Source organism: Lasioglossum baleicum, chromosome 4, assembly GCF_051020765.1.
Source record: "Lasioglossum baleicum chromosome 4, iyLasBale1, whole genome shotgun sequence".
In the NCBI taxonomy this organism is placed as follows: domain Eukaryota; kingdom Metazoa; phylum Arthropoda; class Insecta; order Hymenoptera; family Halictidae; genus Lasioglossum; species Lasioglossum baleicum.
In genome coordinates this window covers 12,428,812-12,446,580 of record NC_134932.1, presented here as the reverse complement: position 1 = coordinate 12,446,580, position 17,769 = coordinate 12,428,812, and the positions used below count along the sequence as shown (strand labels likewise).

The 17,769-nt window shown below is 38.6% G+C and overlaps 2 protein-coding genes across 10 annotated transcripts; one reads left to right on the top strand and one right to left on the bottom strand.

The window, feature by feature from the left end:
• Positions 1 to 536: 536 nt before the first annotated feature.
• Positions 537 to 16,840, top strand: LOC143207880 (protein DOP1 homolog). 8 transcript variants are annotated; one of them, XM_076421758.1, is made up of 25 exons: positions 537 to 748; positions 1,428 to 1,687; positions 2,128 to 2,405; positions 2,474 to 2,639; positions 2,798 to 2,987; positions 3,087 to 3,262; positions 3,346 to 3,618; positions 3,748 to 5,314; positions 5,429 to 5,691; positions 5,770 to 7,333; positions 7,541 to 7,851; positions 7,931 to 8,132; positions 8,472 to 8,873; positions 8,948 to 9,084; positions 9,169 to 9,325; positions 9,391 to 9,762; positions 10,002 to 10,116; positions 10,296 to 10,467; positions 10,538 to 10,749; positions 10,821 to 10,973; positions 11,053 to 11,248; positions 11,901 to 11,912; positions 12,252 to 12,419; positions 12,511 to 12,622; positions 14,534 to 16,840. In XM_076421758.1, the coding sequence occupies exons 2-25, from the start codon at positions 1,632 to 1,634 to the stop codon at positions 14,735 to 14,737; spliced, it is 7,458 nt and encodes a 2,485-aa protein (XP_076277873.1). In that variant the 5' UTR covers positions 537 to 748; positions 1,428 to 1,631; the 3' UTR covers positions 14,738 to 16,840. The 8 variants fall into 8 exon arrangements, with proteins under 8 accessions (XP_076277873.1, XP_076277874.1, XP_076277868.1 ...); XM_076421759.1 differs by having other exon boundaries at positions 10,002 to 10,140; positions 12,306 to 12,419; XM_076421753.1 differs by having other exon boundaries at positions 10,002 to 10,140.
• On the bottom strand, positions 3,746 to 17,626 carry LOC143207897 (uncharacterized). 2 transcript variants are annotated; one of them, XM_076421787.1, is made up of 2 exons: positions 17,384 to 17,626; positions 3,746 to 13,509 (listed from the first exon to the last, which is right to left on the bottom strand). In XM_076421787.1, exon 2 carries the CDS (start codon positions 13,460 to 13,462, stop codon positions 12,965 to 12,967), a length of 498 nt encoding a protein of 165 aa, XP_076277902.1. In that variant the 5' UTR covers positions 13,463 to 13,509; positions 17,384 to 17,626; the 3' UTR covers positions 3,746 to 12,964. The 2 variants fall into 2 exon arrangements, with proteins under 2 accessions (XP_076277902.1, XP_076277900.1); XM_076421785.1 differs by lacking the exon at positions 17,384 to 17,626 and adding an exon at positions 13,963 to 14,719.
• Positions 17,627 to 17,769: the final 143 nt, after the last annotated feature.

Genomic DNA, 17,769 nt, shown 5'->3' with positions numbered 1-17,769 from the left:
TTTTAAATTGCGTCATACGTGTGGTCGTCGCGTGCTTTTACCACGGATACAAAATTATAGAAAAGCAAGCAACCAAATTTTTAATTTTCTCTGAATCAGCGGTTTCCAACTTTTATGCTACCGCGCCTCCTCGAGAAATGAAATTTTTTCCGGACCTCCCTACCTTTAATTTTTTTAATCGATATATATATATATATTAGACTGCGGATCTTTATGCACTTATATGGCTTCCAAAAATGTTCAAAAAATGCTAGAAAATAAAATTCCACAGAATTTAGTACTACTAACAGATTTTATATGATTCTAATAAAATAAAAGCTGGAACCTTTTCCATTTTCTCCGACCCTTGCACTGTTCATTCGGAGTCATCCTGTATAAAAGTCTGCGGTCAGCTACGTGCGGTTGATTCTGTTTCCGTCCGAGTACGGCAAACTTCAGACCCTGTACACTCTATATGTATATTATATAAATGCTGTATAGTCCTCTATCTATACAGTGTGCACTGGTGTGCACTTATACTGTAACTGTACAATCTACAGACGATCGGAAAGATAGAGCGACGAGGATCAGGGAGCGAGAACGAGAGCCAGTGAAGATTCATCACGAGGATCATCGAAGTTCCAAGGGACATTCCTTCTAAATGAGCACTGCGAGTACAACCGAGAAAGACTCACGGCTGTCAGATACTTCTTATCTTCACCCTTGACAACACACAACATATACAAATTCGAAATGTCAACATCAGGAGGTGAGCTGTCCCTCGTCACTATCGCGCGAACAAAATAGAAAGATTCCCCCAACAGTTTCTATATGAATCCGTTTACGTTCCGTGTTCGACCATTAACCTCGTCGGATGACGAAATTGTAGACAGAAGTGTTCCTCGAAATCGAGTTTTTCATAGAAACAGCCTCCGATGTATATAGGACGAGACACGGTGGTCCTTTCGAAGCAGCGTATGGATAACTGTGAGTGGATAAACACAAAGAAGCAGAGCGAGAGAGTGAGAGATGAGCAGAGAGAGAGGGAGCGAAAAAGAACCATTGCGTCCGAGCGCGTTTAAAATTTTCTCCGACGTTTTCGATATCCAGTTTCCTACGGGAATAATTGTTCAACCAATTTTACACGTGTACGGTTCCATCAGCTTCGAAAATAATAACTGTTGGGCTGATCATATGGTGAAGAATGATGGTTCTATACGGATAGATAACAACGAATCAATTGGATGACGACAAAGTTGTCGAAGGAAAAGTCAATATCTGTGTACAACGAACGTGTATTTTTATCCGTGAAACACAAGTCCGCGAGAAGTTTTGTGTACACTCGAGAACGCGCTTGTTACACAAACACGCTTCGCTATTGTTCGCTATTCATCGAATGTTCACTCTCTGCGACAATAGGTTATTACCGAATCTTTCTCTTTTTTCAGACAGAGGAACAAGCTGCTCTTATTTAAACGCGATGCGACGTCTGATAAGGGACACTCTCGAAGGAACTGGCTCCATATGAGTCGTTTTTGTGATAATCACCATTTCTGGAATAATGTAATCGGAAGGTGTGCGCGCGCGCGTGTGTGTGTGTGTGTGACAAATAGTCTATTTTTATTGTAAATTGCAACACCAAAACAGCGACAATGGGTTCCATCGCCTTGGAAGAGTACGAACTTATGAAAGACTCTAAATATAGAGTGTAAGTAGAACACACTTTGTTTGTTGATCTATTAAAAAACATCTTTTCTATCTGTAAAACATTATGTTAGGCTGGCGTAAAGTTTGCGCCAGATTTCGTATTGAAATACAGCAAGGAATCGGACATAAACTTTTGCGTCAACCTAATATAATTATTAGTTCTGTCGTATTTGAAAGAAAACATGTGAATCGATATATAAAAATATAATTTCCATTAGTTGGAACAACTTGTTGCCATCTTTCAGATAACCTGTCACTTTCTGTTTCCCAATGACTCACCAGCAACATGTGTTTTTGATTTACAAGCAAGATTAAATACGACAGAACATTTCCTCCAATCTAATAATACAGTTGAACTCTGGTAACTTGAATCTCGAGTTGTTTAGGTTCGACCATATTGTATACATGTTATTCATTAAGAATTCTGAACATTTGGTACAGCTACGTGTCTGCTGTTGACAAAGCGTTAAAGAGCTTCGAATACACCAGCGAATGGGCAGACTTAATTTCGGCGCTAGGAAAGCTAAACAAAGTATTACTAAGTCATATGAAGTTTCCAGTTATTCCTAGAAGAATTAAAATATCCAAAAGATTGGCTCAATGTATGCATCCTGCTTTGCCATCCGGTGTTCATTTAAAAGCTCTAGAAACCTATGACATTATTTTTAAATGTATGGGCACCAACAGACTGAGTCACGAGCTCTTCATATACAGTGCCGGTAAGTTGTAATCGGCAGGCACGATTTTCGATGGTAATAACTAATTTTGGATGGTCATTTTTTTATAGGTCTGTTTCCATTATTGGGTCATGCTGCTATGAACGTGAGACCATCCTTGCTCACAGTATACGAAACTCATTTTGTGCCTCTTGGAGAGAGATTACGGCCTGGATTAAGTGGTTTTTTAAGTGGCGTTCTTCTTGGTTTAGAGGATGGTTCCGACCACTTTGATAGGTACAGTTTAGTTCGAATATGAATTAGGTCAGCACAAAAGTTTGTGCCCAATTTTTATTGAAACACAACAAAGTCATGAACTTTTTGTACGGGTAAAACGAATGGATAAAAGTCAACTTTAAGAAGGTACGAAATTAACGATCGAAAATTCTTTTTAGGACTAATTCCTTGCTGGAAAAAGTTTGCGAGGGAGTGGGTCCAGACCACTTCTATGCTTGTTTATGGGATTGTCTGGCTTCAAATTCTGGAATTCGATTGCCCGCTATATCGTTTGTGTTATCACATTTCAATAAGAAACTGCCAATGGAAGAACAAATGTACATTATGGGCACAGACACCACTATTATGGTGAGTGACGTTCTCTGTACAAATTGCTACAAATTAAATTCTAATAACTAGATGGCGGATGTTATGGATTTGTGACTAAACATTGAAATTATGGGACAGGTTACAGCCCTTTGCGCTGGAGTACAAGACAGTTCAGTGTTAGTACAAAGAAGTGCTTTGGACTTGCTGTTGGTTGGTTTCCCTGTACATAATAGTCAATTAATGCGCGTAAATATGGTATCGCTAGTCACAGCTGCTCTTGTTACTATATTAAGAAGAGACATGAGCTTGAATAGGTAAATGAGAAAAAGAATAGAAATCAAATTCGTCTCTGACTACTTGTTTTATGCATTAAATTTCTGTGTATGTGCATCCGTAGGCGTTTGTTTGCTTGGCTTTTGGGTACAGAAGTAAGCACATCTATTTTAAAGAGAAAAACGGTTACTACAGTTTCGGAGAGCACAGAAAATACACCTACTTATTTTGATATGTACTCGAAAGAGATGTTGATAGAGGCGATCAAGGCATTATTGAAAACTGTGTGCGAGGAAAGTCCACAGGATCTGAAACCGTACAGAATATTAGTCTCGTTGCTGGAGAAGGCAGAAATTGGTCCAGTGATTCTGGACGATATTTTATTTGAGGTTTTTAGGTAAGCCACAGCAGTAGCGCGGATTTTAAACATTTATAACAGAAATGAGTAACATTATTATTTTGCACGAAGATTCGCAGTCTGACAATTACCGTGAACGTTACACAGTCGTTAATTATTTTGTGACAGGACATTTTATAACGCTTGCGGACAATCAAACAGAGTACCAAAAACTAATGAGGTGGTGAAGTCAGCGAATCTATTGTTCTCAACGTTAGAGCCGTCTTACGTTTGGATCCATTGCGGGCATCTGTTTGAGAAGGCTTGCCAAGCTAGAGCGAACAGTAAAAACGAGACAGAAGAGATTGTTGTAAGACCTGTAGGCAGTGGAGTGCCGAATTTCATGGAAGTGTGTATACTGACCGAATTCCTCCTGGACACGGTGTCGCTAGATGCATTTATCGATACTCCATCCGAGCACCTGCCTGGCTTATTCCACGAGATTGTCAGTAAACTTTTGTGTTACGTTGATCTTCTGTCTCCTATGGAGATCTCGAGGAGCCTTAGGTTGTGTGCGAAAATTTTGTCGAAAGTGCAGCCGACCGTGGTGACCACCCACACGGACAAAAGTGAATTAGAAACGAAGTTAGAAGTAATCGCGACCGCTAGCACTAGCACTACCGTAGCGCCGAACGACAACTCGTTAACTGCGATTCCTTTAGAGAAGAGTCAATCCGATAGTAAACTAAATAAACCGGACACGTCTAGCGGTTCGTTCTCCGAGAAGAGTCCCAGTCCAAGAAGAAGAGCGAACTCTGGTGGTGCAGCCAAAAGATCTGACAAAAAATCGAAGAAGAAGTCTAGCAAAAGTACCTCCAAACTAACCGATCCCGTACAGGACAGTAGCAGCACCAGCATATCGGTGGTGGTGAGCCAAGAATCGAAAGGTCTACAGAGGAATAAGAGCATGGATGACATAAAGAGCGGTTACATGGAAGCCGGTAGTATTAGTTCTCCGTCTAAGGATCAATTGACTACGTTGAAGCAGTCAAGTAGAAGCAGCGCCATGGGTTCTACGGGATCCTTAGGCAGAGGACCGTCTCCAGCGTTTCAAGCGCAACACACAATGCTGGAGAAATGTCTGAGACAGTACGAGACTTTTTACGTTAAATTAATTAGTAATAGGGTACTGAGCAAAGAGAAACCGGTACAGGACATGTACGATAATTTGATAATCCCTTTGCCGAGAGAAAGTTTCGACGAAAGGATGCGTTACTTGGAGTTTCTACTAAACTCCAGATTAAATATGAAGGATTCTGGATTCTTCAGCCAAGATGTGTCTCTGATAGACGACACTAACCGTCTGGATATTCTGCATCTGTACGTAGAGTCTGTACCACAAGTGGAATGGGAGGAAGCTGTGCGAACAGCTTCCACTTTGTTCGTCGAACTATCTACGTTTCCTAAATACTTTCATCCTGGCGATGGAGTGTTGGTAGAAGAAGAACCGAAGGGAAATATCGTTCTTCCGGATTGGTTGAAAGTGTTGGTGGTTTGTAGCTGCTGGTTAGGAAAGCAACCCGCTCTACAATTAACCAGTATCGCTACGCTGCTAGATTTAATCGCGTTGTTAAAAGCTAACAATGACGTCGAGACTTATACGAAGTGCGGGGAGGGGGTGACAGCCGTGATCATGGTGCCTTTGCTGAAGCAATGGCATATTACATATCTAATGCAGTATACCAACGTGTTCCAGGTATTTTATTTATTTTCTCTTTACAAGGGAACGTTACAACTTCGTCTGAACTTGTAATGTCTCCTTGTTGATAGCGAGATCCAGAGGTAAGGACTTAGAATCTACTTTTTGAAGGTACTGGCGCATTCCCTGTGGCACCATCTCGGCGAATTACCCGCTCACAAATACAGAATGCGATGCGTTGAATTACTGCACGAGCTTCACCACGCTCTGCACAAATCTTGCGACGCGGTCGAGGATGTGATAGGAGCCGCGTTGACCACAGAGAATATCGAGAAGAGGATAGAAGCTTTCACGCGGTTCGCCACCTTGTGGCACTTAGGTAGAGAGATCGAAACAAATCCGAGACTGCGCGGATGTATGAAATCGTTTGACCAGTGAGCACCCTTTATTATACAGAATGTCTCTTTCCTTTTCAAATGAGTCCGATGATAATGTAAGTATGCTTGTTCCAGATCGCTGCTAAAAATATTAGATAATCTACAGCTCGCAGACAATTCACCCCTGAAGTTGCACGCCCAGTCTTGGCTGCTTCACTCTTTGATGCGAGGCGATATTTCACGAATAGTGGACCCACTGTTGATAATACTTCTAGACCCGTCCACTTGCCGCATGAGCGTGCTCCACGTTAGCATACAGCACAGCAACACAGTCCTGACCAAGAATGATCCGATAGAAGAGAAATCAGAGGTGCAGGATGACACCGAAGGCGCCGCGAAGATTTATGCGATCAGCTCTGTGGATGGGAACGTGATATATCACGTCAGCGATAACGTGGACGAGGACAAGAAATGGCGGAAAGGGAAGAAAAAGAAAAAAACCATTAATCCGGTCAAGGTAAAGAGGATATTCGCTGTAACAACATTGGCAGCCGGTGACAACTGTAACCAGTACGTAACCGAGAGGAACCAGTTTATGAAGGAACTCGAAGTACCACCGAGTATATCCGGCAACCGGAAGATCTCCGTGTTCGTGAATCCTCTATCGTTAAACTGTAACGAAAATTCGAACGACTCTTTGACCGAGGACGAGTCGTTGCCCAGCGTAAAGAAGGCTAACTTGACAACAGAGTTGTTGAAGAACGCAACCAGATTCAAGAAAATAGACTTTGACAAAGGCTCCACCGCTAGCTTGGATGAGAGCCTCTTCGAGTCTGCGAACTCCAGCTCGAAGACAAAAGACAAGAACGGATTCAAAAAGCTGAATGGCGAAGTTGGCTCTTCGTTGGACTCTATAACTAACAGTTTCGATTCCAGCAGTCCCGAGATAACTAACAAACAAACGAAATTGAAGAAAGAACCTGTTATAATGCCGGGAAGTTCCAGGGAAGTTGCGGGTACCATCATCAAAGGCAAATATCACAGTACAAACGAGTTTATGTCGAATTATGATCACGATGTTGGCAGCTTTGAGGCCAGCGTCGAAATACCGAGCTGGACGATGGACGACGAAGAGGCTGACCTCGAAGCTAGCACCACCGCAGAGGAATATTTCAGCAACTCCAGTAGTACCAGCATAGTAGAAGAGATCTTGAACGAAGTGCTAGACCGTGTGATGCAGATTTGCGACGTCACAGAGACAATACCCAAAAACACCGATGACTCCATCGATCAGAATGCGAAATCTGGTCGCAACTACGGAGTCGGTGTTCACAATCTTCATTCCCATATGTTACTTTATTGTGGAGTCTACGACTCGACTAGGACATTGTACGCATTGCGAACTCTCCGGAACGAACTCTTGACAAACACTAGAATGTTTTTGTGCTGTGCTGCGACTACCGGTGTATGCAACACCACCAAGAACACAACGTTGTTGAATTTATTAGCCCGGCACCGGAAAAGTGTGTTCGGAAGAAACTTTCACGGGGACGTAGCAAATACAGAGTTCATAGCTGCTTATAGGAGTAGCATGTACCTAGAAGTTCTAATTAGTGTGTGCCTTTATTTCGCGAGGAGCTACTATCCCAATCTGGGACAGATGAGGCTCACCCACGAAGAGATTTCCGGAAACAGACAGGTGATATTTTGTTTACACATTGATGAATAAACTGTGGATCTTTATGCATTCGTGGCATAAACTTGCATGAATGTCCGCAGTCTATTAATGAGAGTTGAAAAGATTGAACATTATGTAGCTCGACATAGCAATCTTTTCAACTTTTGTTGTTATATTATATTTTGAATTTGCCTTTTACATGTATTACAACCACTTGTTTTTGAATAGGTGCAATTAGCCAGCACAGAATTATTAACGCTAATATTCTCCGAGCTAATTCCTATTGTTCGTGATTCAGGGAAGGGGTTCAGTTGTTACATTGTCGATTTATTAACAAAGTGTAAAGTACAAAAAGTCGCGCTGCACTGTCTCGTGTCTAGCGTTATGAATATGAAAAACGCACATAAGGAGAACGAGGAGGTGTTCACGTTTACCGAGGAAATAATTCTGTTCAATGACCCTGTAGCTGATAACGACGTGAATAAGTGCAAATACAGAGCAAGTGACCACACAGAAGCTTTCCAAATACAGCTGCTCAGGTGAATAAATCGAACAGCGTGCGTTAAATATTTTCAACAACAAGACAGACGGCATCTAAAATATTTTCTATTGTTCTAGGTTATTGTTAGCTTTAATTATGCTGGAACATCAATGCGGTAGCCAAAAGGGTGAGGATATTTGTGCGGCGACTACGTCGACGCCGAGTACTCCCACGAGGACCGTTCCTAACATTATGGGCAGCAGCTTGAAGTATGTACCTGGTGCGCCGATTCCTCAACAACCAATGTTCCTTGCTAGCATACTCAGTGCTTTACAATTGGTACGCAACAAATTTCAATAATTCATCTCGTCGGCCTCATATGAAAACTGCCTAAGTCCATTTTTTATGAAAATTCGGTTTTCAGCTTCGCCTTGTTAGGTACTCCAATTTCTACGGTTTGAGGGTAATAGTTCAGCGATAAGTTGTTGGGTAGCGATATCAAGACAATATCAGAATTTAATAAAAACTCTGTGTAAAGCAAAATAGTTTCGATTTAAATCGTTTTTTTCGCCTCCTGTAAAATTTACTTTTTGGACTTACAGTTAGACGATTTTCATGCGAGGCCGACGATATGTCTCGGTGATTATGAAAGTTACAATGTTATGGTTTTCGATGTAGGACCACATGAGACACTTACACCAATTTTGGACGACCCTCGTTACTTCGAGTCTTCCTTTTATGGGGTCCTCGTTGACTGGAATAGTAACGTCAGTGATCCACCAATTGTGTTGCAACATCGAGCATTTAGCGTCTTATTATATTAACGAAGAGACGGCGACGGCAACGAAATTGCAGGATATAAGTACAGTCGAATGTTGTCTTCCTGCGGATTACACAGTCACCCACCTAGAGGCTTTAACGTTCTTACTTCACTACTGCTTATTGGACACGTCCCAACAGATCGGCTTTTCTTTTAACCAACCCTTCAGCGGTACAATTCAGACTGGAATCCCTGGGGCAAATCCAGGCCAGATATTCAATAACCTTATCCACGTGTTCATGCCCAGCCCACTCTCTCCAGTAAGCTATAGATTCGCATAGTTGTGTTTCTACTCAAGTATAACAGTTTACGAACAGCCTGATTGTATCCATAGGATCTGAACACATCGAAGGATAAAAACGTTGCAAATGAACTGCAACAACATGCTAGGAGGACCGCTTTGAGTCATCTACCAAGGATAATCGCATCCTTATCAACTCTGTGGCAAGCAGTGTTGGCAACGAAAGACAAGTAAGTTTCATTTCAAAGTTTCTTCCTCCCTTGTCGCTTAAAATTGTGTTTGACGAACCTTATATTCTCTCAACAACAATTTAGCGAACAAGCCAGTTGCGTAGTGGGTAGTCCGAGAATAGTAAAGCATCAACTGTTAGAGCTATTGTCTCCTATATCGTTCCATCACGGTGTAAACTTTCTGGCAGCCATTGCTGTCGCTTGGCACGAAAGGCGACAACCGTCTGGGAACTCAAAGAAGGTAATGTCAAATGTCAAATTATTCGGGTTGCAGTCTGTTACCAGAAATTACATTTGTATATTCAGGTACTTCCGGAGGCTTGTCCTAATCAGCAAGTGATGGTTCATTTAGTGAGCGCGATTCGTGTTATGCCTATCGATACTTTGGTCCAAACTGTCCATCAAGTTGTCAAGTCTCCGCCTCCTATTCACGGTGTGAAGCAAGACTTTTCATTGGAAGTGTCTGTGTTGGAATTACTATACGTGTACATGCAAAGTAATACGTCCCAGTCCCTTATCGAATCGTGGGCATCTTTGCTCGGCTTGCTCAAGGATGGTCTGTCCTTGACAGCACCAGCTCAGTTCCTTTTGCTGGCAATCTTGAACGAGTACGTTCAGAAATGTCCCGCCATGCAGGAGAAAAAGGATATAAGAGATCTACAAGACGTTTCTGCTAAGGTATTCCCAGATACGCTGCATAATTACACTGTCCAACAAATTTCAACTTTTTATTTGTTTAAAGTTGAAAAATATGTCTTTTTTTACAAAATCAAATTTCTCAAAAACTGTGCGTCTACGTGCGTAAGAATCGGCACAAAAATCTCTATAAGAATCGCATAGTTGCAACGTTTTTTGGCTGTTGGACAGTGTTATTAGAGTTTCAATTGGCTATGCCTAATTAAAACATATTGTTCTAGCTGGTTGAGTCATGTTCGCAAATAGCCGGAGCATGTCTAGAACAGACAACATGGCTGAGAAGGAACTTGGCGGTAAGGGAAGACGCTTTCGAAGTCGCTGAAGGATCTTCGGAAGGTAAAGAAGGCAAAAGTGGGGCTGGTGCGTAATGTGCTTTTCTTTTAGAACGATTGTTTTGTGAAATTTTTTCATCATTTTTATCGTTGCTGTTTGTTTTCTTTATATTAGCGCGATATTGCCTTAATGTAACTATTCTAGCACGATAGACCGATGAAATATAGAAATTGCTGTTTCAGTTACACCTGGAACACCACCTAATGCTGCGTTTAGCGTACAAGCTCAAGCGGTATTAGCAGAAATACTGGCACCATTGTTAGATGTTAGCTATGGTTCTCAAGAAAAGGAACGAGTAGTAACATTGTTAACTAATCTCATGTACAACGTGACACCGTACCTAAAAAATCATTCGTAAGAATTTTTAACATTCAAACTACGAAGCTCAGGTTTTTATGATTGTTGATAATTGCAAAATTTTCAGGACTAAGAATATCGCTTCGTTCACGGCTTGCTCTCAGCTACTAAGTTCCTTGTCTGGTTATCAGTATACTAGAAAAGCATGGCGCAAAGATGTTCTAGATCTTCTGCTAGATCCTGCCTTCTTCCAGATGACACCAGCGTGTTTACCTTATTGGAGAACTATCATAGACAATTTAATGACACATGACAATACAACCTTCCGGGATTTGATGAGTACAGATTTTATTAACTTAATTTTTCTGGAATATATTAAAACAAAGATTTATAATATTACTTTATCGTAGATCGTGTCTCCATGGCCCAGAGTAGTAGCATCAGCATATTTTCCTCGAAAGAGCAGGAATACGAGCAGAAGGCTCAGTTGTTGAAAAGGCTAGCCTACGTCATACTTTGCAGCGAAACGGACCAGTACCATAAATATATGCCTGAAATTCAAGGTAGTAACTAATAGATAAATTAATCTTATTTGTAGTGAATACATGTATGAAACTAAATTTTGTATACTCTTGCAATCAGAACGTTTAGCGGACAGTTTACGGTTGCCACAAGTGATTCCATCTATCCAGGCGCAAGTTTTTCTCTGCTTCCGAGTGTTGCTATTGAGAGTATCACCGCAACACGCCACATCATTATGGCCGGTAATAGTCAGTGAACTTGTTCAAGTCTTCCTGTACATTGAACAAGAATTAAACACAGATAGCGAGGAATTCAGGTACAGTAACAATCTAACTTTCCAATATATTGGGTTTACTTATTTCTGCTTGTGAGAGTTTGTCGCTTTCTACGCATGGTCTATTTCAGCAGATTCGATCGGAAAATTATTGAACGAGAAAGACAAGATCATTTTATCAAAGATAACATAATTCAATGGGGCAAAATATAAATTAGTTTAACACTAGGTTTACGGAACCTGCCAAAATGAATTATTCAACAAATTGATTTCTTTGGGTATATCTTATTGAAAAGTATCTTAGTAAAATAGTCACACTTTTAGCGCTCCGTAAATCTAGTTGTTAATTAGATACAGTAGATCTTCGTTTATGTCCCTACGATTTTTCATTTAGATTATAAGATTTCAGAGAAATAAATGGAGTTCTAAATAAATAGATTTTACCATGGAACAAAGACTGTTTAATCTCTTGTATTATTATTGCCTAAATGATGATTGCCATCTAGCTTCAGCTACTCTTTAACATATCGATTAACCTTTTCTTAGCATACTACGCTCTAATGAAATTGTTTGTATTTACTCCTTACTAACATTAACAGAACCTAATGTCATATTGTTTTTGGCTCTGTTTCGGTATCTGCGATTTGGTGGAATTTATGATGCCTCCATAAATTGATTGGTGTTGGGACATCAGTCGTCATGGCAGGTAATTGAATGCTTCTTGCATATTAACGATCATCAGATAAGATTTAATCTCCAAAACAATGTATCTAAAATTTCCGTATCCTCGTTTTAACATTAGTATAATTAAACTGATTTTTAGATACCTTGTTTTAAATTGGAAAGAAATTAAAAGATACTGTTACGTCCGTTCAGAACATTTTGTAGTATGTATTCAGGAATAGTAGTTACAATAATGTACGGGTTCTGTGTTTGTTTTGTTTTTCGCTTTCAATGCAACATGTTGGAATTACTCTCTTAAAAAATGCTGTATAGTTTTCCATTAGAATGCGATTTTTCAAGCTGTACTTTCACTTTCGTATAGTTCACACATAAAACTTCTTTCTGCTTTGGATTCGTCGTGGGCTGTGAATGCCAGCAATGGACTCCAGGCGCATGGGCACCCGCACTGGTTGCAACTGCAGCTTGCAGCTGCCAAATTGTTAGACTTGGCGTTACTTTTACCCGCGCATAGACTTCCCCAATTTCAAATGTAAGTAACACACACACACACACACATTCACATATCGTAAAATCATGCTATATAATAGAAAGTCTCTAATAAAAATCAAATTTCTCTACAGGTATAGGTGGGCGTTCGTAGGAGATTCTGCAGCAGGGAGCATAGACAACAACAACTTGTCTTCGGATTTTGTACCACACATTACCAGAATAGCAAAATTAATGGACAGCAAGGTAAGAATGAATTTAATCTCTCGATGTATTTTTTCATTACTTTATTAAAATGAAAATTCAATGTCCTGTCGCATTGTACAAAATGTTGGCAAAGTGCGAACGCCGAGAGTACAATTAAAGCAGTGCACCTGTTATCTCATACATCAAGTCATGCGCGGGACAAATTTGCACGTCCAGACGTTTGTTGCTTCAATTTTGTTTCACCGTCGTTTTATAGAATTTTGTAATATCTATCTTAAAGGCGTGCACTACCGGCCAAAACTTTGGAATCACTTAATAAACCTTCTATTTCCCTGAAATTACGCCGTGATTCCAAACTTTTGGCCGGTGGTGTAAATGTTTTTATACATCGATGTAATCTTCATCTTTTGGACATTCTTCTGGCAACATGCATCTTTTTGTTTTTTCGTCGAAGACGTATTCTTCTCTGCACTCGCACCCGCTTCTGCACGGTGAATAACAATCTACCATGTCCGGCTCGGTGCATGTGAACCGACAGACGCAATGCGTCCAGATTGATTTTTCATCGCATTGTTGAGGATTTCTTGCGAATATGTGGTCGATTTCTTCGTAATCGTATCCTGGAATTCTATGCTTAGTGTATCGATATATTCTTTGCGGTTTGTACCAATCTAATTGAACGTCACGCGCTCTTGCTTTTTTGGGAACATCGTCAATGATGTTGAAAGATAGATCGACATTGCCGTGCATTTCAGGACAAACGTCACATCTCCGTCCACGAGGGACCGCATCCTCGAAATCATTCAAAATGTAATAGTCATCCTGAACAATGTTTACATTGTCATTCTCGAAATTCCCAACGTAACTGACCGACGGCATCTCCTCGTAAAATTCTATGTCTTTGTAATCAGAGTCATCTGAGTACTCTAAAATATAAAATACAACGATTAAACTGCTTGTATCGAAATGCATACTAAAAGCGAATAAGCTAAAGAGAAATTGTTGGTGTCTGATTTATGTCATCTAATTCCACTTAATTACTGCCAATTAGTCCACTTAATCACTCGTTGGAAGAGGTATAGTTGTAACTGTTGGCTACATCCTCATTTTTGTCATATTATGTCTCAAAAAATGTAAGAAGCTCAAACATTTTTAATCGACTAATGACAATGAACATCTTACGTATTTTATTATAAATTAATGAGTAGCAAAAATAAAGTTTCACAAAAAATATTTTTTGACTGCACATTTGATATAAATGAAAATGATCTGTGTAATTTAAATAGATTTATCATTATACATTTTTTGTTTGATAATTCTGAGGACGTATATATGTAATTGAAATATTAAAAAGAAGAGTTATCGAATTCAACACTTACGAGAATCTATCGCTATTATAAGGTAAAGAGTGATATATGCAACTGTTGTCAGTCCAGTCACTGCCATGGCCACTATCAAACTGACTGACAATGAACTGTCTATGTTCTTTTACTATTATTACATACAACTGTACTTAATCAGCTCTGTGTAACTTCACTTGCACATCTGTCTCTAATTAAACACAATTAAGCTTCTTTTCAGTTACATTAAAGACGGAATTCTATCATGCACGCTCACGTCACGGATTACGGCACTTTATATTACATCGGTCCAATCCGAATTCGAAATAAAAAGCTAGCTTTTCTGTACAATTTCTATTTTCATCGCTCTTTTGTTCTTCAGACAGTTCCTTTAACTGGTGCACTGCTTTTGACTGCTTTCACTGATGAAATACTTATTCTGGCAACGTGTGAAACATATATATATAGTTTATTTTTGAATCTCTGCCAATATCCCTTTACTGTAAGAGTTCAGCTCTTGAATTATATTTAACGTACAATGCCATCTTTTCTCCAAAATTTCAAAAATATTCGTTGATACCACTAATTACTTAATATTTATTTTTTGCAGTATAAACAGGAGACAGGCGCCGCAAAAGCGACACCGGGAGAGCTTCTTCTGACATCGAACAACATTCGTTCGTTGCAAGACTTGCATTATTTTTTTACAACACTCAGTTGCAGATCAGGTGACACTCAAACACCGTTGAACATCACACAACTGGAGACAGTGATCGAACAAGATTTTCTTGAGAAGATGCCAGCGTCAAGGTAGTAGGACTATAATCTCAACAATGTAGGCAAGAACTACTCGCCGAGGAGGAAAAACGAGGGAGGCGTCTGGACATCTATTATTCTTTGATATCTTTTCCGACGCACCAACTGAGCAAGCATGTACGCTAAACCAAGGGAAAATTTTTCGTTGGACACTCTTTCATTGCAAATTAATTGAACGTAGAACTTACGTACTGTATAGTAACGATCGAGACGAAATATTTGGTTTGGATTAGCAAAGCTTGTAACTTGTCTCCTCATTCGGTTGTGAATAGTTATCAAAATATATAATACGCCGGGCCAGGGCCCAGCTGAATTGTATCTCTAGAAAATATCTGTACAGTGTAACATAACGTTTTATTGAAATCGTTATTTTTTCAACTGTTCCGAGAACTATTTGTTCTATGCTTGTCGTGTGTGTACCTCTTACTTGGCGTCGTGGAATGCCAGAGGGTCTGGCGATGCAGTGATAAGGAAGCAAAAGGAACATTATAAATTATTTCCTTCGGATTCACATGTCAATTCCTAAACGATGCCATACAGCATATTCAATACAACTTTCACGAGTCTATTATTATACACGTGATCGAATTATAATGTGTCTATATAAAGCTTATCCTTTTCGTTCTATATCTCTTTTATAATTTGAATGTTGTGATTTGCATGTGACTTTTTAAAATGAAAGGATTGGAGGAAGTTGTACTTGGGAACGTTAATTGTTTTTCTTTAAAAAAGTTGATGTTGTATACGAATGAATGTGACGGAAAATACGTTTGTATATCTATCACCTGTGTGAATATTGATTTTTACATGAAATCTTTTATTACTGTTATACCTTTTCGTAACAAAAAAATTTAGATCGATATCATTTTTTATCATATTTATTACAGATCTGTGATTTGTTAAATTTTTAGTCGTTTTCTATATTGCTTCTAAATACATATAATGTGTACGCAGCAAATGAAAGATATCTATAATCTTCACTCAGGTGATTTAATTAGCTTCCATGTAATTAAGAGGAAAATCGATACGAGGAAAGAAAGAAAACTTGCTGTGAAATTATTTTTCTATATACAAAACACTATAGATTCTGAACCGCAAATACACAAGTTTACGAAAGATTTGTAAATCTTATTTATAAAATATTTATCTGCTAGAGTTGCCATTTTTTTATTTTAACCGTACATATGTATATGTATATGTACAGATAAATGCTTGTATACTATACATATGCATATATACATATGTGCTAATCCGCTGATACATTACTGTCGCCTTCTTATACTGTTTCATATTCATTAGATGCAAAACAAATTAACTGAAAGCGTATAAGTAAACGTTAATTGTACACTATATCCGATTCGACGATTAAAACAATTAAGTAAGAAAGATTGTATCTATGCAAACAAGTATTACCAGAGTTTATAATTAATGCTTGTTACGCGAATATTGCAGCATTTGTTACTTCCTTTTAAGAGGCACTCGTGTACTGATCAGTTAACTAGTATACACAATGTGAATAATTAATAAAGTAGGATGTTGATATGCATTTGTTATATGTATAAGGTGTATCTAAAAGATCGTATCTTTCCATTCAACATTTTGTTAAAAACAATTGTTTATATTTTAATTATCATAATGTCTTCGATTGTTGATACAGTTTTGTTGAGTACAAAAGTAAACTATGATCTATGAAAAACATTTGCATTTCTCTATAATATTAATGGTCCAATTTTTTCAACAACATTGTATAATCGAGTCATATTATGCTATTTCTCTTTTGAAATATGTATTTTAGACTGCTCCACGAGCCCTCTACTAGATCCACATTATAATTTTAAGGAGTTCTAGCAAATGAATTTGTTAACATAGTACCTAATCGGACATTTTTATATGAAAAGATGGCGGTACTTGTGTTTGATTCTTTCCTTTATGTATTTTTGTTTGATAAACAACAAAAGATTTAAGTACACTTTCCAATAATCCAAGAGTTGTAAAACATGAGATTGTAAAAATTTTGGCAAGTGAAAATAAGTGATACGCATACATATATATTTATGTTGAAATAATGTAAATTTATACAATAAATTAAAGTTCAACCGAGTATTATACTATTCATATGCTCTTACTAATTTGCCACTGTTGCATTTTGCGACCTTGAGTTGTCCTCGAACTTCAAAATCAGATTAAAAAAACCTTACTGAATCCTTGGCCTATATTAATCCATGAATTATGCAATTATAGCTTTCGAAAATTTTCACAAAATACTAGGATATATATAAAATACAACAGAATTTTAATGGATTTCAGATCTAAAAAGACTACTACCACGGAAAATAACATTTGACTTGATTCGAGTTTATTAAAATTCGTCTACAAAAATTGCAAATTGCATAAATATCCGCAGTCTATTAATAATTTCCATAAAAAAACTATTTTTTGATCACTTACTTACTTATTTTGTGATCAATTTAAATTTCAAAATCAGATTGAACCTTACTGAATCCTTGGCCTAAATTAATCCCTAAAGAAATAATTAGTAACTTACATCTGAAAACTACTTTTTGATCACTTACAGTTTGCGAGTTACAAAATAAAAGAATTGCCGAAATGTTGTAAATTGCAAACAAGCTTCTGTAATACATACCTAAATATATAAAGATGCTTCACGTATCCCTCATAATTTTCAAATCAATTTTCGTGTTGTGGCACATCACGAAGCAGACATTTTCAAATCGACCGCGTTTCCCTCTACCTGTCCGTGATTCTGTCTGACGGCGATCAATGATCCCGAGGAGCACGCCATTAATATCGAGCCCCGCCGTAAAATCAACAGTTTACTATTTTTTAAAAACGTGGTTGGTCGCGGTCTTCGCGGGGCAACAACGATGAGTCGCGATTGCCACGATACGTGTAGATAAAAATTCGTTCTCGAGTAAAGTCATCGGAACAATTCGGATACGACGATAATGCGTGAGAAGACGATGGGTACGGATTCTCGTTCACTGGAATAGTTTTATGAAAACACACTGC

Coding starts and splice junctions, on each gene's coding strand:
- LOC143207880 (XM_076421753.1), top strand. CDS start 1,632: ATGGGTTCCATCGCCTTGGAAGAGTACGAACTTATGAAAGACTCTAAA. Junction 2,988..3,086: donor GCACAGACACCACTATTATG/GTGAGTGACGTT, acceptor ATTATGGGACAG/GTTACAGCCCTTTGCGCTGG. Junction 12,420..12,510: donor AGACTTCCCCAATTTCAAAT/GTAAGTAACACA, acceptor ATTTCTCTACAG/GTATAGGTGGGCGTTCGTAG.
- LOC143207897 (XM_076421785.1), bottom strand. CDS start 14,029: ATGGCAGTGACTGGACTGACAACAGTTGCATATATCACTCTTTACCTT. Junction 13,510..13,962: donor TATAATAGCGATAGATTCTC/GTAAGTGTTGAA, acceptor TTTATATTTTAG/AGTACTCAGATGACTCTGAT.